At 44.3% G+C, this 25,925-nt stretch overlaps 1 protein-coding gene across 2 annotated transcripts in view; it reads left to right on the top strand.

Moving 5' to 3' along the window:
• Nucleotides 1–1,902: 1,902 nt before the first annotated feature.
• The window catches only part of NXN (nucleoredoxin), a 158,178-nt gene continuing 134,155 nt past the window's right edge, over nucleotides 1,903–25,925 (top strand). The window contains exon 1 of one of the 2 annotated variants that reach the window (XM_065909708.1): nucleotides 1,903–2,385. In XM_065909708.1, coding sequence (XP_065765780.1) covers nucleotides 2,026–2,385 — 360 coding nt within the window. In that variant the 5' untranslated portion in view covers nucleotides 1,903–2,025. Of the gene's footprint in view, nucleotides 2,386–3,490; nucleotides 3,510–25,925 lie in introns of those variants that run through there. The other variant, XM_065909709.1, reaches the window with a different exon arrangement.

The following is a 25,925-nucleotide window of genomic DNA, read 5'->3' as shown; positions in this document are numbered from 1 at the left end:
TAGTATACCAGAGTTAAGTACTGTAATAATGACTTCACTATTTCCCCCAATTTGCAATCCCCCGAATTCCCTCCTCACCTCCCTCCACAACAAATACTTTGTCTCTAGGCATCAGTAAGATGCTTATGGTCCTCTTACATTTCTTCAGCGTTCAGGGTATAGGAGTCTGTCTTACATGATTTGGATCACACCTGATGCAACCCACCCACGGGCATTTCAACTATACGATTTGGATGAGAAAAGAAAACATTTTAACCCACTACCAGAATTTTAAAAAGATATCTAACAAATTAATGTCTGCTATGTTAATGGCTTTTATATGTTTTCACTAAAAAGTGATGCTTTCCATGTGTTGGTAATAATACTGTCTCTTCAGTCACACAGAATTTTGCCAGGACACTCAGAATGAACTCAGAATTTGCCATTATCATAGGGTTCTTGCTGCCTAAAGGCAATCCTCAATCCAAAGAGCCTACTTATGAAATGAGCAGCAGTGTTAGGTGGATACTGAGAAAGTGGCTATCATTCAAGAGATTGTCAGTCTACCCGTGGTGTCCACCTCCACCTCTTTCATCAGTTTCTGTGGTAACATTTCACTGAGCTGAGAACCAGTACAATTCCTTGTTCTATCCCAGAAAAACTGGGAACCTTAGGCACGAAAATTTATGTTTGTGCCAAAAAGCTTGTGGTTGTATTATGAGGTTTAAATGAACTCTTGTAAAGTGGGTTATGATTTGTGTGTGTGTGTGTGTGTGTGTGTGTGTGTGGAAAGCAGCTATAAAATACAAATATTCTGCATGGTTGCTGGTATCCCTTTGTCTTTTCTTGCTCTTTCCACTAGATGGCGGTGGATGCCCAAGAAATAACTTGCAAAGGCCTGGTGGAGGGCGGTGAGAGGGGTGTTCTTTCCTTTAACTGGGTTGTTGGTAGTTGAGCTGGCACGTTCTTGTTCCTCTGTTGCGAGTGGGCATGGTATAATTTTTCTTTTTTCGTGTATGTGTTGTGGGGAGGCCGGAAGAGTTGCCACAGACCACCTGTTTAATCCAGGTTCAGTTTAAGCATAGGGCAGCATCTCGCCAGCTGGCAAAAAAAAAAAAAAAAAAAAAAATCCATAGAATTTCTCTCAACTATCAACAGACTTGGGTAGAAGCTATGGAACCGTTTTAGGAGAGCAGCCAGCATCGATTTAGAGATGCCGCGGCATCTGTTGCCTATATTTGTGGAGATGGAAGAGAGCCACTCGCTGGTGAGGAATGACCGCGGCGACCTGGAGACTGAAATCCACACTGCGACCTGCGATCAACCCACAAGTACTTATGGATTCCCTCCCATGTGCCCATCGCTGTATCAGAAGCTACACAAGAAACATAAGAGGTGGCGTCCTCCCGGCCTCTTGTGGTAGAGAACACAAAACATACAGAGAGATCAGCAAGACCTAGCCGGACCAAGTTATCATTGTGTGAAGACGTTTAAGTCCTACAAGTATGAGATCAGTGGGGGTACAAAGGGCCAACGGGATAGGCTGTGGGTAGGGAGAGTGCAGGGAAGAACAAGGAGGGATAAGAGAACTCGGGTGGGGATCTTTGGAGAATTCGGGAGAGAATTTGGAATTCGGGAGCGAAGAGGAAATGGGAGGTAGGGGCGAGGCCAAGCCCGGTTCTGCGCTGACTGCAGCTTCGGAAAGGCTGGCTCAGCGACCCCGTCTGCTTTCTTCACTTAGGTCTCAGGCATTTCCGACAGACCGGAGAGTCTCGGGTCAGCCTTCTCGCCACGACTATCTCCGGAGCACTTCGGCCACGCGGCGGGAGCCCGCGCCGCCGGTCGCAGCCAGTGGTCGGAGGCAAGCTCAGCTACAGAGGGGGCGTGGCATGGTGAATGGGCGTGGCGTGGGCGTGGCTCTCCTCCCGCCTGTGCCCGCCGACGCCGCCGCAGCTGCCGCCTCCGCCCGCCGCGCGGACCGAGGGAGCGGGGTCGCCGCCGCCTGCCCGCCCGGGTGCCCGCGAGCCCGGGCTGCGGTGGGCCAGGATGTCGGGCTTCCTGGAGGAGCTGCTGGGCGAGAAGCTAGTGACTGGCGGCGGCGAGGAGGTGGACGTGCACTCGCTGGCCTCCCGCGGCATCTCGCTGCTCGGGCTCTACTTCGGCTGCAGCCTGAGCGCCCCCTGCGCGCAGCTCAGCGCCAGCCTGACCGCCTTCTACGGCCGCCTGCGGGGGGACGCGGCGGCCGGGCCCGGGCCGGGGCCGGGGGCCGGGGCGGCGGCGGAGCCCGAGCCGCGGCGCCGCCTGGAGATCGTCTTCGTGTCCTCGGATCAGGACCAGCGGCAGTGGCAGGACTTCGTGCGGGACATGCCGTGGCTGGCGCTACCCTACAAGGAGAAGCACAGGAAGGTGAGCGACGCCGGCCTCGTAAAGCGTTCCCGCGAGCCGGTCCTCGCGGCCCCCGGCGCCCCCGCTGCCCTCTCCTGTAGCGCACGCGCTTCTCCTGCTCCTCAGCGTCCCCTGCCTCTGACCGCCTCCCGTCCCGGGAACCCGCCGGCTCTGGGTTCCCGCGGCGGCAACTCGGTGTCGGTGCCAGGCCGCGCCCGCTGGGGAAGTTTGAAACCCCTCAGCCCCCGGGACCCTGACTCACGTCCTGGGGAGTCGAGGGCCGGGTCCCCGCATGTTGGGAGCCTCCCGTAGCGGGTGGCTGCTGTCGGGGGGGTCCCGAATCGGTGACCCCCAGCCCCGGGCAGAGGCGCGGGGAGGGGGCCCCTTCTTTCCCTCAGCCATCGACTCCCCGCGGCTACCTGTGGTGGGGGCGGGAGGGCGCCGGCCCCCTACCCATAATGCCCGAACCAGGAAGTTTCCTCTCTCTCCGAGAGAAATCTGCTTTCCTGAGGCTACCTCCTGCTGTGGCCGAGGGCGGGTCCCCCGGCGCCTTGGGGTGGGGGTGTCAGTCGCTGACCGTGGCTCTGGGGGAGAAGGAAGCTTGGTCGTCTCCCCTTGCCCTCCCTCCGCTCCCGCTTTTCCCTCCCTCGGACTGAACTAGAGGCCACCAGGGAGACTTTCATTGTCTAGCTGTCCAGCCAGCCATCCCCCCCGATACCTCCCGGGCACCGGACCAGACCCGTCCATGTGGCTGTTAGTGGCTTGGTTGGTGGGCCACTGGTATCTTGGCATCGAATTAAACGCTGAACCGATTCCTTAAGTGCAGACTGACCAGAAGAATGAGGATTGGGGGAAATTTACAGTCCTCTGTCAACTTCTCAACCCCTCCTCTCCCGCGGGTTTGCTGCTGAAATTAGCTTGGATTTTTGAGTGTGTCTGTTGGATGGAGATGTCTGTTTTAATAAAACGAATTCAGGAAATTTTGCCATGAATCGAAACAGAAAAAGTTTTGGAGCGCTCTTGCTTAATTAGTATGCCTGCTACAACGTGTGAATCCAGCCCGGTGCTTTCCTGAGGAAAATCTCTGTTTCTGGAGTGGACAGAAGGGCTCGGCTGGGGGCATTTAGATTCCACTCCGGTGGATGGTAAGGGCATGCCATTTGTTTCTTTAATGCCTATAGAATCTTGTTGAGAAGCATGATTTAGATTTAGTGAGAATAAAAGGCTTATACTGTGGCCCCATATGTCTCAAGTAAATCATCCACAGAAGCAATGTAAGGTACAGACTTGGTATTCAAAGTATGAAACACAGTTTAACAAATAGATTTTGTAGATTTAGCATTGGAAAAACATGGACTCATAAGCCACACAGAGGCAACACTTTGCGTTTTAAGCACTTTTTAGATGATCTTGCCCATATTTGACTTATCTGCTTGGTACAGTGCAGGAATATGAATGGCCAGTCCTTTTTTTGCTTTAAAACATGGGAATCCTTTGTTTTCCTTGGTGGTAGTTTTTATGATCCTTTTGGGGAGGAGTAATGTCCAGAAAATGATTTATCAAGAAATATTTTCATTATTATGGCCTATTTCTATTGTAGACCAAAGTCTGTGTAAAGCACTGTCCTTATTGGGCATTACAAATGATTTCTAGCTTTGCAAATACACAATGATGGTAAAATGTTACAGACTTAAGACCTATTGTTATTTTTTCCCTCATAAGTGTTGGAAATAAATTTGCTGGATAGTAAAATAAGGAGCAAACTGAGATGTTTTGCAAATGCCTAAACCTTTTCTTCCAAAAAGAATATTTTATGTGACAAAAGACCCTGATGCTGGGAAAGATTGAAGGTGGGAGAAGGGGACAACAGGATGACAGGAGGCTTGGCATGCTGCACTCCAATAGATCGCAAAGAGTTGGACACAACTGGACGACTGAAGAACAACAACAGCAACAACAAACCATGCCTGCTTCACTATGTCTGACCAAGTTCTTTTGCACACACACAAAAAGTGGTTTGTGACCCCAGCCTGGACCTGTTCATTCCACCAAGATGAGGGTCTGGATGATACCGGGCAGACCCTGACTTGAAAATGCACTTCAGTTTGCTGGCATGTGCCCTCGCCATGGTGTGTTAGCATCTTACCAATTTATTTATTTATTTTTATTTTTTTTTACCAATTTATTTTTTACTCTGAGTTTTTCTGACTCACATTCTATGGTTCACTTTGTTCTCTAAAACAAGTCCCGTTTTTGAGAAGGTAGTTTCTGCCCCTGGATATTCGTGAATAGGCAACTCAAGATTTGATCCTAGAAACATTCCTTTTTGTGGTGACATACCAGGTAAAAAGGCTCTATCCAGCTGGGTTTCTTATGGAAAACATACTCTTGGAAATTATAACAGCTGTGTACTTACTTTGGAAGAAATTATTCTCTCCCTTGAAACCAAAGAGATGTAAAATGTTCCTTTTCTGTAATTTTGAGTTTTTGTCTCTCTTGTTTGAAATCGGGTTTCTTAGAAATCTGTGAGCTTGTGATGCCAATTCTGCGATAACAGTGAAAAACCCAGGGCACCCCCCCCACCCCCGTTCAGGGTGCTGACTCAGTGGACACTTACCGTCTTGTTGATGGACCCTGTCCATGTTGTTTCACCCAATGATAAAAATAGCATTAAAGGAAAGGATTTTGTTTTTACATTGAGGGGAAACCAAAGATCCAGATTACTAATTTTTTTCAAGTTCTCATTAACATTTATTCTTAAAACCATTCGTATACTTCCCATTGGGATAACAAAGGATATGGTTCTAATTAGTTATTGGCTGGCATTTCTCTAAAGAAAATTGAAAAATTATGGTGGGGAAAGAAAATACCGTGTGGTATTTTTTTCTGCTTTTATTAATTTCCCCCTTATTTAGTAAGAAAGTCTGGGGATAACCATATATGTTAAAACTGCATTTTGCCTGGCTTCTCTCACCTTGATTGAAACTGTGAGAGAACACCAGCTAATAGGATTCCTGCATCTTTGAAAAAAAAAATTTCTTTATGGAAGATTGTCCTGTTTCTGCCGTCTTTCGTGGTGGTGCAAAGGTAATTGAAGCTTCATTTTTTGGCTTCCAAGCACACATATAAATAGCTATGTAGAAATTATTAGATAATAGAACTTTGAGTGCTTTCGTAAGAGCTGTGTTGTCAGGAAACATAATCCTAAAGTTAAGGCAGTTAGATTTGTTTTAATAAAGTAGGTTTGTTTCTTGTTTTGTTAATAGACATTTTTCACGTCTCTGGAGAGAAAATGTGATGGGTAGTTGGAAAGTGGTGAAGATTTGGACTTTGGGGATTTGATCTGCCCCTTTACATGTGCGCTAAGTTGTGTCCGGCTCTTTGTGACTCCGTGGACTGTAACCTGCCAGGCCGCTCTGTCAGTGGGATTTCCCAGACAAGAATACTGGAGTGCCATTTCCTTCTCCAGGGGATCATCCCAACCCTCCTGACCCAGGGATGGAACCCAAGTCTCAGGGATAAAACCTGAGCCTCCTACATTGGCAGGTGGATTCTTTACCACTGAGCCACCAGAGAAGCCCATTTATGCCTGGACTGAATGCCTGATGGAAAACATTTGATCGGGGTGTGCACCCTGACATGAAAAGATGCAGTACCACTGGTCTTGCTCTGGACAGGTCTGGTGGGCCCCGGCTTGGTCCTAGAACTTCCTGCCCTACAGAAAGGGGACAAGAAAGTTGGAGCAGAGAGTGTCAGAGTCGGGGGTTCTGGTCTAGCATCTCTGATCCACCCTCTTCAGCCAGGGCAAGTGGTATCTTCCTGCACCCTGTGTCGGCTGTGGTTCAGACTGAGTCAGAGACTTGGCTTAGAATTCACCTGAATCCATTGGCTGTATGGATGGACCAAGATTTGGAACCATTCATGACAGTCCTACAACTCCATCTCTCCGAACTCTTCCTCCCTCTAATCAAATACCTTAAGCCACCAAGAGAATGATTTCTACAACACTGACACACCACTCTGCAGGTGATAAAAGTTGGTAAAAAGGCATGGCTGTGAACACTGGACTTTTCTGCCTTCCTCATAAGAAGCCTGGACCAGCCAGGACAGCTCCCCCTGTTGATTGTGTTTCCAGGATCCATCTCATAAAAAACAAGAGTCTGGTTAAAGTAATAGCATTTTTCCTTTAGAGGCTTTTTCCTCATTCCATTATTTGTAAAGAATTTTTAAATCTTGTTTTTCTTCTCTGCATAACGAAGCTGTCTAGTGTAGTGGATGAAAATGCAGACTCTTGTCCATCTGCCTGGGTTTAGATCCTTCCTCTACCATTCATTAGCTGTGTGACCTTGTGCAAGTTACCCTACCTCTCTGTGCTTCAAGTTCCTTACCTATAAAATGAAGACGACAACAGGATCCGCCTTACAGGATTATTGTAAAGATTATCCAAGATAATATGCACGTGCCTGGTGTATAGTGCGTGCTCCGTAAGTGCTAGCAATTATTATTTGTTAATAAATGGCCGTGAACTTTTTAGTCATTCATTTTATACGTGAGCCTTTGGTATATATCACATTACATACTCACAAAACTGTGACAAGGTGTGTTTCTAACTTCTCAAATAAATGACTTTTATAAGCATACAAGGATCCGATCAAGAAGCACTCTTGAAGAGATTACAATCGGGGAGAAACATAAAAATGGGGAAAAAAAGCAAACAAATGTTAGAAACAACATCCCTGAAAGTACTGATTGGGCTGATATTTACTGAGCTTCGTACTTGTATTTGCCAGTGAAACTTGAGACAGCCAGGCAGGGAAGCCAGGCATGATAAAGGATAAGAGCTTTCAGATGATGGGGCACCCTTCTTGAGAGAGATTAATTACGCACTTGGATGGTCGTTTTTGTGGTTTGCCAAAGCCATTAGGCGTGTCTTCTGCGGATCCTGGCTGCTCAAATCTGGGCGGCATGGGGGCGGCAGGATTACTGCTCTTTCACGTGGGAAATGGATGGTGCCCGGTCCCCGGAGCTGTGGAAACCTCACCCCCTAACTCGGAGCCGCCTCCCTTCCCAGCTCTGGAATGTTGTAGGATAGGTTTGTTCAGACCTGTCGCCATTTGGGGTTTAGTACTCATTTTCTAGTTAGTGGCTCAGGCCTGACCCAGTGGCTGTCCACAGCTCTTGCTGGTCGATTTGTCTTCTGATACAGGTTGGGAGTGAACCAGAGCACAGAGGAAAGCAGTGGGTTTTGAGGTTAGGGTCATTGATTTCATTTACTCATTTCTTCCCCCCCACCATCCCACCCCCTTTTTATCACTGGGCCTTGTGGTTTGAGGCCTTGTTTTAATGTCTGAGCAAATTGGAGAAAGAAGGCTTTGTATTGTATATAGCTGGGGTGGGGGGTAAGCAAGTCCCTCAGTCGGGGAGGCGGGCGGGGAGGGCTGTGGAAGGGGTGGTTCTTCTTTATTTCCTATGAGGACCTGGGGTCCCAGGGCTGGCCCCATTCTGAACTAGTCTGGGTTCCTTACTGTTGATCTTGTTTCGGGGGGAAACGGAGAGGAGGCTTGGCATAGGATGTGTTCTTTCTTCACGTTCTGAATTCCCAACGGCGCTCAGTGTTAACCACCAGGGTGCTTAGGTTTCTGTATTTCATTAATTTACCATTATGCTTGTTCAAAGGCACTCAAAGAAAATGGCTTTGAGTTTAGAATCTTTCTGCTGATCCTGACTTTGACAAAGCTCTTGCATACTGTTCCTTTACATCTTGCCATTATTTAAAAAGTGACTAAGAGTTTTTGAGTCTCAGGAGTCATCCTTGATTCTCCTGCACCGCTCCCATCGAAAAAGGCTCCGAGCCTTGTTGATTCGGTCTGCTTAACAGCTCTCCGCTCTGACCCCTTCTTTCCTTCCTTTGCTTGAGTTCACTTTTCACCTGAACCACAACAGCCTCCTCCATGGGCTCTTTGCTTCCAGTGCTGACCGCTGTTTCTCAAGACTAGACCTTCTCAAACTGTCTGTAGTCAAGGATTGGTTTCTTTTTGTTAATTTCCAATCAGTTCACACACACACACACGTGGCCCTATTATACATAACTCCTATACAGCTTGAACCACATACAGCTCCCCACTGAGTTGACAGCCCTTAGACTGGTCTCTGATCACAGGCTTATACGTTGCTGGAATGTTGGGGTGCTATAAACCATTCTAGATGCACACTCTCCACTGCTGTATCTGCCCTGTCATGAACCAGTCACAAAGAACTGATGGATAAGCACTGGGCTACAGACCCTTCTTAAGACTGGGCTTAAGCCCAGTGCTGCTCTTGACTGTTTCCAGAATGGAAAGACAAGTTCAAAAACACAACTCTGATTTTGTCATTCTGCTGAAGAATCCTTCAGTAGTTCTTCATAGCCTCTGGGGTCAAGTCCAAACTCTGGAGCATGGTCCCCAGCTCTTCTTCTGCCTCATCTCCCACCTGGGTAAAATCTTCTCCCACCTGGCTGAGTTTGGATCTCTCTAAAATCAGCCCTGGTTTCCCTGCTCTAAGAAACTTTCCTGTGTCTTTCCTCTCTAGGTGGAATACTTTTGTGAGCATCCATAGATGGAGTACATGGATGTCTTTAACAATTAGCCTCGTGTGTATGTGTGTGTGTTTTGGTCTTTTTATTTGGCTCTAAAGCTTCTTTCTTTAAAAAATTTTTTTATTTATGGCTGCGCAGGCTGCACATAGGCTTTCTCGAGTTGTGGCAAGCAGGGGCTACTACTCTTTGTTGAGGTGTGTGGGCTTCTCATTGCGGTGGTTTCTCTTGTGGCAGAGCACAGGCCGGAGCGTGGGCTTCAGTAGTTAGAATTCGTGGGCTCTAGAGCATGGGCTCAGAAGTTATGGCCCACAGGCTCAGTTGCCCCATCGCATGTGGAATCTTCTCGGACTAGGGATCAAACCCATGTCCCTTGCACTGGCCACTGAACCCCCAAGGAAGTCCAACTGTAAGCTTCTTGAGGGCAGAAACCAGTCAAAGGAAGGGGAAGCTGATCAGTGTTTTGATTCTGAGGATTGAATAATATGGTCACAGAAAGTAGGCGTGCACCTTCGAGATTCGTAACTTGAAAACAGTATTTTCCACATTGTGTGAGTTGAATGTGCACTTTCACTAGTACTTAGCTTGATTTTAACATTTAATATTAGAGTTAGGCCCTAACTGAATTGTGTAATTGTATATACCCACAATGTGTGGGTGTTTTTGTTTTTGTTTCTTAATGAATGCTTTCAAGAGCTCTTCCACAAGCAAGTAGATGTGTAACTCCATTGCCCTATAATTCTGCGCTCAAAAATAGAAAAAGACTCGCCTCTCCTTTTTTGAGATGTCTTCCCAGGTGGCACAGTGATAAAGAATCCGCCTGCCAAAGCAGGAGAAGCGGGTTCAATCCCTGGGTTGGAAACATACCTTGGAGTAGGAAATGGCAATATTCCAGTATTCTTGACTGAAAAATCCCATGGACAGAGGAGCCTCGTGGGCTACAGTCCATGGGGTCACAAAGAGTTGTACATGACTGAGCCTGCATGCATGCACAAAAATCTTAGTCCATTAAAATAGTCTCCTGTCTGCAGGCCTGTCCTTCCATGTTTTTATATTTCCTTAATAATTTGTGTTTCTCTAGCGTCTTTCTTCCAGGGAACTCAAACTATTTGTGTATTATTCTTACAGCAACTAGTCATCAGTAGGTATTAAGCATTTTAGTTTTTCAAAGTATATTTGAGTTGGAGAATTGATGCAAAGAGAACCATCTATTGATGTTAATAGATCAGGGTCACAGTGTTGAGGATGAAAGCGCACAGCTGAACTCTGTTAAATTCAACTCGGTCCTTTCTGTTCAAGAAATTGGATCTTAAAAAGTGCGTACATCAAACATTCTCCAGGGAAGACGAGGGAGCCTAAACTGCTCTTTCAACACATCACTTTCCGAGTGGATTCACTCTAGATATGCATGATAGACTCTGAAATAAGACAGAGGTGGTTTAACCACTTAAAACGTTTGCTATTGCCAGGAAGACAGGAGAGTTAGAACTCTTTTTCTGTTGCTGCCTTTCCATGGTGGTGGTTTCTAAGGGCCTTTTAATGATCTGGCTTTTTTTTAGATCAGCTGGTGAAGTGCCCCCAACTCCCCTTCATCCTATGCAAAGCCTTGGGGCTGCTTTCGTGCTTTTGTTCAGAGACAAAATTGAACTTCAGGTATCCTGCAGAGATCCTAAGACTAAATCAGTCCTCCCTTTTATGAGGTTTTTCAGAAACTCTGGTTCTAACTTCTAGTGAAATCTCAAACATGTGCTTTCTGCTTTATGACAAGTAAGAAGTATAGTAATTGAAAGTTGCTTGAGTGCTGTTACTCTGGAGTGAAAGCCTGTAATGGAAACTTTTGTTCTGTGGCATCTGTGATTAAATGCAAACATAAATTTTATGCTGCTTGCTGGTCATATAACTCTTGGACCAGATACACAATGGATTTTTGTATGAGCTACACCTCAGAAAAACCCTTTTTTAAAAGTTTAAGCTTAAAGTTCAGCATTCCTTTCTAGTACATCTGTTATCCACTCCCCATTAGATTATTTTGAGACATCAGTTAACAGGTAAATTCAAGTAATATTTCCACAGTCAATAATGCTTTTATCTTGGAGCATTGTTGAGTAGTCATAAAACAGGGTGTGGTCAGTTCTGCTGTTCTAGGGATAGAATTTCCCGCTTTGTTTTCCTAGGAGAATTTTATCCAGCTGAATTGGGGTTTTTTTTTTACAGGTTTTTTTTGTTTGTTTGTTTTGGTCCTTTTTGGTCAATATCCCTGGGATAAAAATCTGAATGGGTTGAGTGTGTTTAAAAGCAGAAGACGCTGCCTTCCCGCACCCCCCCCCCCCCACCCCACAAGCCCCCCTACATGATCAGGTCAAGACAGTTTTCTTTTGATCGTGGTGGCTTACAGCACAGCTGCCTCATCTGTTACTCATTTTTTGGCGGGGGGGGGGGGGTTGATGTGAAATATAAAGATTGGGCAGAACAACATGCACTAGGCAAAAATTACAGTGTCGACTTCTGAGCTGTGAATGGCAGTGGATATGAGTCTGAGGGCAGCGTTTGTTGACCTTCGGGCACAAGTTTGACTGCAACTTAAAAAAGTGTTTAAACCCACAGAGCTTCAAAAATACCCCATTATAAGTGGATATTTAAAATCTGTTGCACAATGTGTAAAAGAATGGACTCTGGATGGAGTTTCTTAAATTTGAATTTAATCTCCATCACCCTCTAGCAACGTGGCTTTGGTGCAAATTACCTAACTCTGTATGTATCTCTAAGTTCCTGGTCAGTAAAACGGAGATGATCATATCTACTTTATAGGGTTGTGTTGTTAAGGATTAAATGAGTTAATATTTGAAAATTGTTTCAAACAGTGCCTGGTACATCATCAGAGTCCCTGAAATGTGTACCCCAGGTGTTCGGTTATGCCATTCCATTTTTTCCTTAAAAATAGTTACTCAGATTACAGGAGAGAAGGAGCCTCAGCCTTTTTTATTTCTTTGTATCCCTTTACTTTCAGCACCTGGCCCTTTGCTTCTAATAACCTATCATGTAATCTGGTTTCTCTTCAGTTTCTAACTAGGACTATAATCATTCTTTGTCAGTTGTTGACGTGATGACATATCCTTGTCTTTGAATGTGGGTATGATTCTAGACTATCTCTGACTAATTGCATGCTCAGTTTTACTGAGTGTATTCTATTTTCACTTTTGAGCTGGCAGAGGAGAGGGGAGAGATCCTGGTCTCTGCCTGTTCCCCCTACCATTTATTTATTCTTTAACTTTTTACTATGGAAAACTTCTAACATCACACAGGTGGGGAAGATAGTACAGGGACTGCCCCCGACTTGCACACCCTGCACCCACATACAATAATCAACTCACGGACACCAGCTCCCCTCACCCCTAACTGGATTATTTTGAAGCCACTCCCATACATCCTATCATTCCCTTCTTAAACATTTCACTAAGTAACTCTTATAAAAAAAATTACCACAATATCATATCTTAAAAATCTAGTAATTCCTTCATATCAGCATCCATCCATCCAGTAATTCAATTTCTCATGAAGTCTCTGGGTTTTTTTGATTTTTTGTTTTTAACAGTTGGTTTGTTTGAGTCCAAATAAGGTCTACACGTTGCCCATTTGCCTATGTCTCAATATTTTTTCCCCCTCTTCTTGACCATTTTCAATTGTTCCCTTTCATTTAAACTTGCTCTGACTCTGGGTCTACCCACTTGCCACATCCCTTACTTTTTCTTAGCTGTGTTTTCCTCTTTGTCTAGGTCTGTGGAATATTAACTCCTGGGTTGAAACAGTCCTAGCCGCCTGTATCTGAGAGGCCCAGGTGTAGGTCAGCTTGTAGACACAGATGCCTCCGAGGCTGTCCTCAGGATCACTTGGCAGTGGTTTACTCGCTAAGTCGTGTCTGACTCTTGGAATCCCATGGACTGTAGCCTGCCAGGCTCCTCTGTCCATGGGATTTCCCAGGCAGGGATACTGGAGTGGTTTGCCTTGCCCTTCTCCATCTCTGTGCTCTGCTGGCCTCTGTGTAAGCCCTGACCTTCTCCATGCTGTTCCTCACAGTGATGTGAGGGCCACCGGCTGCTCTGGGCTTGCTTCCTGTCCTCTCAGAACTCTTGCAGGTGGAGGCCAGCTTGGTCCTGTCAGGACCAGTCACCATGGCCAGGGTGTGTAATACTCTGGCCAAACCTAAGCCACAGCTGCACCTGTGTGGTAAGAGTGTGGTAACAACTAGGTAGACTGAGCATCAGGAAATGGGCGATTCATGCAGGAGAACTGAGGGTGTGTAACTAGAGGAAGAGGCCGAGTATGCTGGGCCAACAGCATCATGGATGCCCAGTAGAGTCATCTACACCAACCCCATGAGAGGGTGCCCAGCACGTGGTCATCTAGCCTCTGCTAGAGCCTGTCCAGTGACTGCAACATGCCCCCTCCTGAGAAGCCCTGAGATGTCAGAAAGGATTCTGACATCCGCCACCCTCTCCCTGGGGACTGGCTCGTCTCTAAAGAACTGCAAACAACTCCTCTCTCTTTCACAGGAAAGATCCCCTTGGTCGTTTGACCATTTCTCAGATAATGTGTATTCCAGTTTCTATACCATCCTGGTCTGTCATATCACAGCTCTCTCCAAGTTTGTCTAGGACCTCACTTAAAGAGTAGTCCCACACCATGAGCTCACACTCCAGTTTGGTCTGCGCCAAGCACCTCCTTTGTTCTAGATCTTATCTAGTCTTATCATACTCTGAGATTGCATTCTCTGTTCTGATAATCACATCACACGGTGTTGATTCACAGACCTCCAACGTCCTTTTAACAAAACTCGAAAGTCCTTTTCACCAATCTTAATGTCTGAACAGAAAAGAACAGAGTTCCAAGTATTGTGTCTATTACCTTAAAGAGTCAGTTTATTTATGTTTGATGAGTTTTTGCAGGCTGTTGGAATCTTTCTTATGTCCTTGTGGTCATCCACAATGATCATTGCCCCTTCTGGCCTTTGAACTATGGGATCCCTTTCTAGACCTTTTCCTGTCTGGTGATGGAGTCCCAGAGCACATGGCTAGGGACCCCCTCCAGGCTAATAGCAGCCTGTTGGTCAGTGGTTCGACCCACTTCAAATCCAGCCAGTTCTAAATCAGCCTAATTGTATTTCTATTCAGCCCACATTTTTCCATCTGGTTAACATGTTTATCCTAGGAGACCTTAACAAACAGCTTGCTATCACTTAGGTATTTGCTGTTTCCCTTCCAAGGAAAGATGGTCTGAAATGCTTTGTGTTCTGTGAGCCCATGCTCGCTTCTAAATCGATCACTTCTTTTCCTAAGTGTTTAGTAACTGATAACCTGTACGGTTTTATTTAAGGGTCACTGTCAACTTCACCAACCTGTAGGTTGCATAATCTCCCCCTTTCTGCCCTTTTGAAATTTGATAGTCTTTCCATCTGTTGATTGCAGTTAGCTGATACACTGGCCACATTTTTCCCCCCTCTAATGTAATCCATACCTTATAGGAGGACTTGCAAGATCAGCTAGGCAAGCATGGAATGATTTGTTTCCTGCGGAGGACCCTGTAAGAATAGCTGTGGCCAGACATTCCCAGCAGTCAGTATATAGTTGGGAGCACTCAATTCGTCCAGAAGGCCCAAGTCCTGTGCTTTCTGAAGGTAGTGTTTCTATACCAATTGCTTGTCCCCATCCCAACCCCCACCCCTCACTGTCTGATTAGGGCACTAACCGAGCCTGAGGGAGTCTTTTCACAAAGCCACTTCTCCCCTTCAGGCACAGGCAGGATGAGAATCTGCTGGCTAATTAATTAAGTGTGGCATTTTGTTTCAAAATGAGCAAGAGACAATAACTAGTGACAAAGCAACCCAGCATCCTTGTGTTGGTAGATTTGTTTTTTATCTTTTTAATATTTGACTTTTTAGGATGAATTAACCCATTTAATTTGAACAGTTTACCTTGCTTTAAAATGGATTTGCTTTCTTGCCCAAGTATATTTGCACACTTACAATTACACATGAGTCTGTAACATGTTTTGCAAGGTTGGCACCTAAGAATTCTGACATTTCACGTGTTAGGCACAAAGATGAATTGGAATTAAAAGCCTAAGACACTTTCCTGGTGGAAGTGACTTGCCTAAATTTGCAGAAGGTCGCTGGCTTCAGCCCGTGGCTGTATTGTTTTAAGCTTTTACAAATGTTCTTAAGAGTAAAATACTACTTAATACCACTTGAACGTCTTCTCTTTCATTTGGATTTGTGGGAAGTATTAATTGGCAGGGGCTGTGGTGTAGAACACTCTAATTTTGAAGCACTTTTTGAAGCACTGCCTTCCTGTGAAGGCTCAATTAATGACTTTTTTCCCTGCGATCATCTGAGTCTGCTCTTCAGTTGATACGGCCACAGAGGCAGTAGTTACCAGGTGAATCCCAATCCTTGGAACAGGACATGGTGCTCTTTCATGTATGGGAGTGTGCTGCATGTGCAGCACAGATCATGGCTTCACTGCTGCTTGCAATAAAAAGCCATTTATATTCCTTCATTCAGTATATACTTAAACACTATTTTTCCACTTATTAACTTTTCGTCATTCCCAAGAGAAAGCCAGTGTTTTATTGAGTTGTAAAATGACTCTTTCCAACGATAACCCACTGCTAATAGTGTCTTGTATATCCTGCCAAAAAAAGAGTAGGTATAGACTGCCTATAAAAGTGTAGATGTTTAGATTTTTTTTTGCACAGATTTTAGCATTTGAAATCATCAATATTCTGAAAAAGATAGTGCCTTCACATGTTGGAAGAAATTTCAAGTAAATCGAAAGACATGTGGGGAAAAGGAAGTGTTAATGATGGGCCATCGTTTGTTTTCCCCAAAGCAGCCACCACTGTCAGTTTCTTGTGTGTCTGTTCAAAGGTATTTTGGGAAAACAGTATGAAGGCTGCTCAAGAAACTAAAAATGGAACTACCTTATGACTTGGCAATCCTGCTCCTGGGTAGATATCCAAAAAAAGGCAAAAACACTATTGCAGAAAGACGTATGCACCCCAGTATTCATAGCAACATTATTCACAATAGCCAGTATATGAAAGCAACCTCAGTGTCCATCCACAGATAAATGGGTAAAGAAGATGTGATATATATACACAAGAGAATACTACTCAGCCATAAAGAAGAATGAAATTTTGCCATTTGCAGCAATATGGATGAATTTGGAGGACATTATGCCAAGTGAAGAAACACAAGTACTGTATGATATCATTTATATGTGGAATCTAAACAGTACAACAAACTAGTAAATAGAACAAAGCAGACTCAAAGAGAACAAACTTGTGGTTACCAGAATGGAAAGGCAATTTAGGGGTAGAAGATTAAGAGGTACAAACTATTAGGTATAAAATAAGCTACATGGGTATATTGTACAACATGAAGAATATAGCCAGTATTTTATAATAACTATAAATGGGGTGAAAGTTAAAGTTCCTCAGTTGTGTCTGACTCTTTGCAACCCCATTGACTCTAAAGTCCATGGAATTCTCGAGACCAGAATACTGGAGTGGGTAGCCTTTCCCTTCTCCAGGGTATCTTCCCAACCCAGGGATTGAACCCAGGTCTCCTGCATTGCAGGCAGATTCTTTACCAGCTGAGCCACAATAGAAGCCCAAGAATACTGGAGTGGGTAGCCTATCCTTCTCCAGCGGATCTTCCCAACCCAGGAATCAAACCAGGATCTCCTGCATTGCAGGTGGTTTCTTTACCAACTGAACTATGAAAGAAGTCCATAAATGGAGTTCAGTTCAGTTCAGTTGCTCAGTTGTGTACGACTCTTCGCGACCACGTGGACTGCAGCATGCAAGTCCTCCCTGTTCATCACTAACTCCCGGAGTTTACTCAAACTCTTGTCCATTGAGTTGGTGATGCCATCCAACCATCTTATCCTCTGTCATCTCCTTCTCCTCCTGCCTTCAATCTTTCCCAGCATCAGGGTCTTTTCCAATGAGTCAGTTCTTCGCATCAGGTGGCCAAAGTATTAGAGTTTCAGCTTCAGCATCAGTCCTTCCAATGAATATTCAGGACTGATTTCCTTTAGGATGAACTGGTTGGATCTCCTTGCTGTACAAGGGACTCTCAAGAGCCTTCTCCAACACCACAGTTCAAAAGCATCACTTCTTCAGCACTCAACTTTCTTTATAGTCCAACTCTCACATCCATACATGACTACTGGAAAAACCATAGCTTTGACTAGACGGACCTTTGTTGGTAAAGTAATGTCTATGCTTTCTAATATGCTGTCTAGGTTGGTCATAACTTTTCTTCCAAGGATCAAGCATCTTTTAATTTCACGGCTGCAGTCACCATCTGCAGTGATTTTGGAGCCCCCAAAAATAAAGTCTGTCACTGTTTTCCAACCTGTTTGCCATGAAATGATGGGACCAGATGCCATGATCTTAGTTTTTTGAATGTTGAGTTTTAAGTCAACTTTTTCACCCTCCTCTTTCACTTTCATCAAGAGGTTCTTTAGTTCTTCTTTGCTTTCTGCTATAAGGGTGGTGTCATCTGCATATCTGAGATTATTGATATTTCTCCCGGCAATCTTGATTCCAGCTTGCACTTCATCCAGGCCATTGTTTCTCATGATGTACTCTGCTTTAAGTTAAATAAGCAGGGTGACAATATACAGCCTTGACATATTCCTTTCCCAATTTGGGACCAGTATGTTGTTCCATGTCCAGTTCTAACTGTTGCTTCCTGACCTGCATACAGATTTCTCAAGAGGCAGGTCAGGTGGTCTGGTATTCCCATCTCTTGAAGAATTTCCCACAGTTTGTTGTGATCCACACAATCAAACGCTTTGGTGTTGCCAATAAAGCAGAAGTAAATGTTTTTCTGGAACTCTCTTGCTTTTTTGATGATCCAAAAGGTGTTGGCAATTTGATCTCTGGTTCCTCTGCCTTTTCTAAATCCAACTTGAATATCTGGAAGTTCATGGTTCACGTACTGTTAAACCCTGACTTGGAGAATTTTGAGCATTACTTTACTAGCGTGTGAGATGAGTGCAATTGTGCAGTAGTCTGAGCATTCTTTGGCATTGCCTTTCTTTGGAATTGGAATGAAAACTGACCTTTTTCAGTCCTGTGGCCACTGCTCAGTTTTCCAAATTTGCTGGCATACTGAGTGCAGCACTTTCACAGCATCATCTTTTAGGATTTGAAATAGCTCAACTGGAATTCCATCACCTCCTATAGCTTTGTTCATAGTGATGCTTCCTAAGGCCCACTTGACTTCACATTCCAGGATGTCTGGCTCTAGGTGAGTGATCACACCATCATGATTATCTGGGTCATGAAGATCTTTTTTGTATAGTTCTTCCATGTATTCTTGCCACCTCTTCTTAATATCTTTTGCTTCTGTTAGGACCATACCATTTCTGTCCTTTATTGTGCCCATCTTTGCATGAAATATTCCCTTGGTATCTCTAATTTTCTTGAAGAGATCTCTAGTCTTTCCCATCCTATTCTTTTCCTCTATTTCTTTGCATTGATCACTGAGGAAGGCTTTCTTAACTCTCCTTGCTATTCTTTGGAACTCTGCATTCAAATGGGTATATCTTTCCTTTTCTCCTTTGTCTTTCACATCTCTTCTTTTCTCAGCTATTTTTAAGGCCTCCTCAGACAACCATTTTGCCTTTTTGCGTTTCTTTTTCGTTTGGATTGTCTTGATCCCTGCCTCCTGTCCAATGTCACGAACCTCCATCCCATAGTTCTTTAGGCACTCTATCAGATCTAATCCCTTGAATCAATTTCTCACTCCCACTGTAAACTTATAAGGGATTTGATTTAGGTCATACCTGAATGGTCTAGTGGTTTTCCCTACTTTTTTCAATTTAAGTCTGAATTTGGCAATAAGGAGTTCATGATCTGAGGCACAGTCAACTCCCTGTCTTGGTTTTGCTGGCTGTATACAGCTTCTCCATCTTTGGTTGCAAAGAATATAATCAATCTGATTTCGGTATTGACCATCTGGTGATGGTCCATGTGAGGAGTCTTCTTTTGTGTTGTTGAAAGAGGGTGTTTGCTATGACCAATGCATTTTCTTGGCAAAACTCTTAGTCTTTGACGTGTTTCGTTTTGTACTCTAAGGCCAAATTTGCCTGTTACTCCAGGTATCTCTTGACTTCCTACTTTTGCATTCCAGTCCCCTATAGTGAAAAGGACATCTTTTTTGGGTGTTAGTTCTAGAAGGTCTTGTAGGTCTTCATAGAACCGTTGAACTTCAGCTTCTTCAGCATTGCTGGTCGGGGCATAGACTTGGATTACTGTGATACTGATTGGTTTGCCTTGGAAATGAACAGAGATCATTCTGTTATTTTTTTAAAAAATTACTTTATATATTTTAATTGGAGGCTAATTACTTTACAATATTGTAGTGATTTTTGCCGTACATTGACATGAATCAGCCATGAGTGTACATGTGTTCCCCATCCTGAATCTCCCTCCCTGTTCTGTCGTTTTTGAGACTGCATCCAAGCACTGCATTTTGGACTCTCTTAGTTGACTTTGATGGCTACTCCATTTCTTCCAAGGGATTCTTGCCCACAGTAGTAGATATAATGGTCATCTGAGTTAAATTCATCCATTCCAGTCCATTTTAGTGTGCTGATTCCTAAAATGTCGATGTTCACTCTTGCCATCTCCTGTTTGACCACTTTGTGGTCATCTGCTGTTTCCAATTTGCCTTGATTCATGGACCTAACCTTCCAGGTTCCCATGCAATATTGCTCTTTACAGCATCGGACTTTACTTCCATCACCCGTCACATCTACAACTGGGTGTTGTTTTTGCTTTGGCTCCATCTCTTCATTCTTTCTGGAGTTATTTCTCCACTCTTCTCCAGTAGCATATTGCTCACCTACCGACCTGGGGAGTTCATCTTTCCGTGTCCTATCTCTTTGCCTTTCATACTGTTCATATTGAGCTATGAAGGAAGCCCATAAATGGAGCAAAACCTTTTTAAAATTATGAATCACTATGTTGCATACTTGTACCTTATGTAATATGGTACAGCAACTGTACTTCAATAAAAGGAAAAAAAGATATTTCATACATACATAAGTTAAGTACAAAATGACTGTGACACAACCCTGACATACACAAGCTTTTAAACCAAGCTTTTTCGAGACCTCCTTGGCAGTCCAGTGGTTAAGACTCTGTTCCCAAAGCAGGGAGCATAGGTACAATCCCTGGTTGGAGAACTAGGATCTTGCATGCTGCACGCTGTGGCCATAAAATTAAAACAAACAAACAAACAAACAAACCTTATACATAGATCTTTCTCATATTCTTGACTGCCCTGACAGGTGCTAGTTTTTTCTGTCTCAGGTGTGCAAAGACTAGAAATGTCGTTTCATAGCCCTATAATACATTGGTATCTTGTCTGCTTTGATATTGAACCCAACAAAGATGGAGACAAGGAGCAGACCACCCTTTCCACAGAAGGAAAATGACTTAGCCTGACATGCTTATTGGGTACATTGGACTAAGGAGAACTTAAAAGCATTTTCTCTGAGAGGGGCCCCCCACTTGAGGACTAACATAAAACAATGAGAAGACAGTGTCTGTGAAATTCCCACTGCTGTGCCCTACGGTTTGGATAAAATCAGAGTTTTGTTCCCTGTTTCTCCTTCCAATAGTATTCAGATTTGTACAGGGACAAAAGGCTTCCCCAGACCAGTCAATTGTATTATGCTGTGCCTTTTGTGGGGATTGGTATTAGGCAGCTTGTATTCAGTTTAACTTTTTGTTTATTAAAATGTGCTGTACTTTTAGAAAGTCCACCACCTCCATAATCCAAAGTTATGAAATAAAGGGACATATCTACTATCTTCATTATAGAAGGATCTCCATTTTATTAGGCCAAATTGTTTTAGATTGTGCACTCCTAAGAGGTGTTTGAAGTGTGATTTCTGCTGCTTAGCAAACTCCGCTATAGCGTCATAGGACTGCATCTATTGCTTTGAGAAAAATACACAAATATTACACCTAAAGTCTTCTTACACAGATCACACACACATTCCCTTTCCCCTGAATATTCCTTATTCTTTTCTGTAGGAGGCAGCTGAGAATACTTATTACTCATTTGGTGGTAGATTCATGTAGGCAAGTGGCTTATGAAAAAATCAAAGGGTTGCTATGGGAATGAAATAGGTTTATTAAATAGATAGATAATAGGAATTGTGGCAAGCAGCCTTCACAAAGATCTGGTGAACCTTTAGAGGGACCTTGACTTAAGAATAGAAAGAGAATTAGTGTCTGTTTAGAATATTTTCTCAATTGTTAATCATAAGTGCAAACTAAATGTGTCAGAACAAAACTAATGATCACGCCTCATCTTATTTACCTTCTTGAAGGTCTTCCTTAAAGCTGTATATAATAGTCAGAAATGTCCTCAGTGTTCATCCCCGGGTGGTTGAGTAAATTACAGTGCTCAGCCTCATGTTGAACATGATTCAGTGGCCTTTGCGGGAACACAGAGCTATACTTCATATATTGTATTCAAAATAACAAGATCGCAAATTACACAGATACCATGATTGCAACACTGTTTGAACACTTGTATAAGAAGAACGATTGAAGCAAATACCCCAGATCGCTTAACGTTGTCTTAGGGTGGTGGTATCTATGGTGTTGGGTCACTGATTTTCAGGGGTTCTGAATGTAATCATTTTTTGGGTAATGAAAACTTAAGTGTATGCGAAGAAAATAACAGAACTCTTGCCTGAAAGAGTGTGTATCAGTTTTTGAATGCTTCATCTGAGTGCAGGATTTTTCTTCCCAGCATTGGATCTAGCTAGCAGAGGCCTCTTGAGAAGGATGGGTAACTTGCTCATTGTTTCTTATCAAGCCAAGAGACATGGGGGGAGGGAATCAGCTTGCCGCCACCTACTTCAAGAAAGCCTTCTGGAAAAAATAAACTCGAAAGTGACCTTTTCAAAAGAGGGGGAGGGTAGTCCAGTGAGTTAAGAAAGAAAGATATTCTGGATATAAATAACCATGTGGGAATGAAGCGGGGGGGGGGGGGGAAAGCTGAGAAGGAGAAAGTTCATTTGATCCGGCTCGAAAAGTGAGTATGGGGTGGAGAGAGACGACGCGTGTTGCAAAACTGATGAGTGACAGAGGTTTTCCGTACTCGGTGGGGAACATTTTAACCTATTCTTAGGAAAACTAAAGCTCCTTTGGCAGATAGTCAGGAAAATACACCATAGGTGATGCTGATTTGGAGGTGCAATTCTATGGGTGCGATTTTGGAGGTGCGACTCCGGGAAGCTGACAGCAGTGGTCTGTTTGCAAGGTGATGGTGGCCTCTCTCAGGAGGCTTGGGATGAGAAAGAAGGTCTGGATTCCAGACGTGCCGCATAGTAAGAAACAGATGATTTTTGTACAAAGAGGCCAAAGTGGGACTAAGGAACCTCTTCCTGGGCCAGGTTGCAGAAATGTGTTTTGTATACGCTTCCATAGATCATAAAGAAGAAACTCTGGGTTAAGGGCTTCTGTTTGTTAAATAAAGGGAAGGAAATTCCTCTGGGGGTTTTCCACTCCTGGACAGCAATGAGGAGCAGGGGGGAGCGATGACAGGGACTCAGACGTTCCCAAACTGGACTTCTTACTTATGTGTGCTCATATTACAAAAATCAGGTTTGCACTTTTCATTGATTTGTATCGGTACTGCTCAGCCTTGGTCAGTCACATGTGTTTTGAGTATCTCATTTGCCTGGGGGGGGCAGTGTCAGGATGCTGAGAAATTAATGACAAAACCCCTGCTCTCAAAGATATTGATAACTAAGCTGGGGAGACACAACATAATATATATATATGAGATTTACATATGTGTATATGAATGATCTATATGATATATGCAGATTCAGAGTCTATAGGATGACATCTGGTGTGTTGGTTCTAATAGGGCTGGGTGCCACCCGGAGCTCTGAGAACTGAATGTCTCATGACCTCATCAGTCAACAGTCAGAGAGGCCAATCCCTGTCGTGGATGATCTGGTTCAGATTCATTTCTCCTTATTCTCCCCCTTTGAGACCTTGGGCAAATTACTCTTTCTGAGCCTCAGTGTCCCCATCTGTAAAATGGGAATGATAGTAGTACCCACTGGCAGGATTGCCTTTGAAGTTTGCAATGGCTCGTAATATAAAAAGCCTCAGCCTAGTACAAGGCACTGATCATCCCTCAGGAAGGGGTGACTGTTCTGTAATGCCAGACCAGAAGGTTTCTGAAGGACCCTTGTGCTCTTCATCACTGTGTCATTCATACATAGTACATACGGTAGGTCTGATGAATGCATATTTAGCACAAATATTTATTGAAAGAAAGAATGAACAGTTGGCAGATAGAAAGTAGAACGAAATTCCAGACATAAAGGTGAGTCTCAAAGTTAAAGGCATCCATTCTTTTGTATTTTTGTGCTACAATCACAATTAAACAAAAGTTCTTGTTACATCACATTGGCTAGTGTGATCGTTGAGGGTTAAACTGGAAAGGATGTTGGGGATTGAGTAGCAGCAGCCCCCTTCTTTTACTGATGAGGAAACTGAGGCGCAGAAAGGAGGCAGCCATGTGGCTGACCAGCCTCTGGGCTCCAGCCTCTAGGGTCCTCATTGCTGGGACAGTAGTGCTCCTTGGCATTCTTCCTGGTGGCCCTAAAAAAAAGAGACTAACTCGTGCCTGTAAACTGTTGCCAAATGTTGCTCAGAGAACAGAGATAAGCATCCTGAAAAGAGGGAAATGCCACAGTCCTAGTTTTCCCGGGTAATTTTGTGTATCTTGGCCTCTAGGACGTGGTACGATTTTCCGGGTCCCAGGAGCCTGTTCCTGAGAGCAGAGCCATTTTCCTGTGGGAGGGCTGGGGTCAGGTCCAGGGTGCCTGCCAGACCGCCTGTGTGAAAAGCCTCAAGTGGCTGAAAAAACAAGCATGTTACCCCACTGAACAACAGCTCTTAAGGGGGGATTACCAGGGCTGAAACGTGAAATGTAAAGAAAGGATTTAAAAAGAGCCAGGTGCTTCAAGTCCTGTGTCTGGGCTGATGAGGATCCAAAGTGTTAAAGAGAAATTCCATTCGGATGAGTCTGCGGCCACAGTATTTGTTAGTGCTGGGCCAGCAGGGAAGGGAGAGGGGGCAGCTCCCTGGGGCCTGTTCAGGCAGTCAGGGCCCTTCCTGGGTGGAGGGATAGTCCAGGTCTGAACCCTTGGCGCTGGGCCTGGGTCCTGGGTCACGGGAATTCGCCCTGTGCTCCCAGGAGGTCATTCCAACCTGAGCAGGAAGATGGAAGCCACCGTGGAGACAGGCACAACTCTGGACACATACTTGGCTTCGGCATCGAGCACTTGGAAAGGGGGCTGCTGGGCCAGATCTGCTCTTTGACTGTTTTCCTAGAGAAAGAATTGAGATGTTCAGAAAATGGTCTCTAAAGTCAGTTCTTATTAATGCATCACCTTGGTGTGCTTTAAAATACTGTCGGAGGGACTTCCCTGGCAGTCCAGTGGTTAAGACTTATAAAATACTGTCAGAAGCCTAGGTCCCCTTGAAGCTGTGGTTTGCAGGGTGCTATGTACCAGGAGGAGATGAGGCATGGAGGCTGTGGCGACTCTGTGCGCACGGTTACGCCCTCCATGGTGGCCATATGCAGAGCTGGTTTTAAGTGTGTTTCTCTTTGAAGACACCTTATTTAATACATATTGTTGGCTCAGTAATGCTGAACTTATGACCAGCTCTATAACCCTTATCTGAAGGAAGCTTATCTAACACACGTTTTCTTCTTAAGGCACTTCATAGCTTTCTTGCATTTGGGAACACTAGACAGCCTTTCCCCACGATACTTGGGGGGCCATTTCAAACAGTGAAATGACCAAAAAAAAACCCAAGCACAAAAATGCAAAAAATGTGGCACCAAACAGACTGAAAAGGACACTTGTTTATAGTAGGAGTTGAATCAAGCAGCGTGGGGCCTTGCTTGACTTCCGCTGGGAACACGTGTGGTGGGTGGGTGACTCGTCTTTTTCACCTCCCTGTGCACATCTGAGAATGACTGTGAAAGTGTCGCCAGACTGATTGGGGGGGGGGTTACAAATAAATTTTAGCAAATGGGCAAATTCACAAATATGGAACTCATGAATCATGAAGATTGACTGCACCCCTTTCTTCCAAATGTTATGCTGAATGTGCACCTATTATGCTAACCCCCACCTTTTTAATTGTGTTATTTTAAAATATAGGAGGTACAAATTTGCAAAAGGAAGAATGCTAAATTTCACCAACCAGGGGACTTCCCTGGTGGTCCAGTGGTTAAGACTCCATGTTCCCATGCAGGGGTCTTGGGTTCAACCCCTGGTTGAGGAGTTAGATCCCACATGCTGTGCAATGGGGCCAAAGCATTAAAAATAAATAAATAAATTCCACCAACCAGAGATCACCATTGTTTACATTTTAGTGCCTGTGTCTTTCTGGTGTTTTTTTCTTTGCAACTATGTACCCATCATCTATACTCTTATTTTGTATGTGTAAATACATAAATGTGTGTGTTTAAAGCAAAATTAGTATCATACTGTGCTTATTTTATAGTTCCTTGTTGTTGCAGTCTAAAATTAGAGGCAGGGGAGTGGTGGTCCAGTGGTTAGAACTTGGTGCTTCCAATGCAGGGGGCTTGGGTTCAGTCTCCTGCCTGGGAACTAAGATCCCACAAGCCTCATGGTGCAGCTAAGAAAAAAATGGGGGGGGGGGAGACAGGGACATCAAGGTGTGGACTGTGTCCTGTTAGGGACCATTGATGGGTTCTAAGCAGTGAGAGTCCATAATCAGATTAGCTATGCAACCATGGTAGTCATGTAGACAATGAACTTGAGGGAAAGAAACCAGAGTCAGCTGTCCAGTATGGTGGCTGCTAGTTACATGTGGCTGTGAGCGCTTTGAATGCGGC

Source organism: Muntiacus reevesi, chromosome 18 (genome assembly GCF_963930625.1).
Source record: "Muntiacus reevesi chromosome 18, mMunRee1.1, whole genome shotgun sequence".
In the NCBI taxonomy this organism is placed as follows: Eukaryota; Metazoa; Chordata; class Mammalia; order Artiodactyla; family Cervidae; genus Muntiacus; species Muntiacus reevesi.
This window is presented reverse-complemented; position numbering and strand designations above follow the sequence as displayed.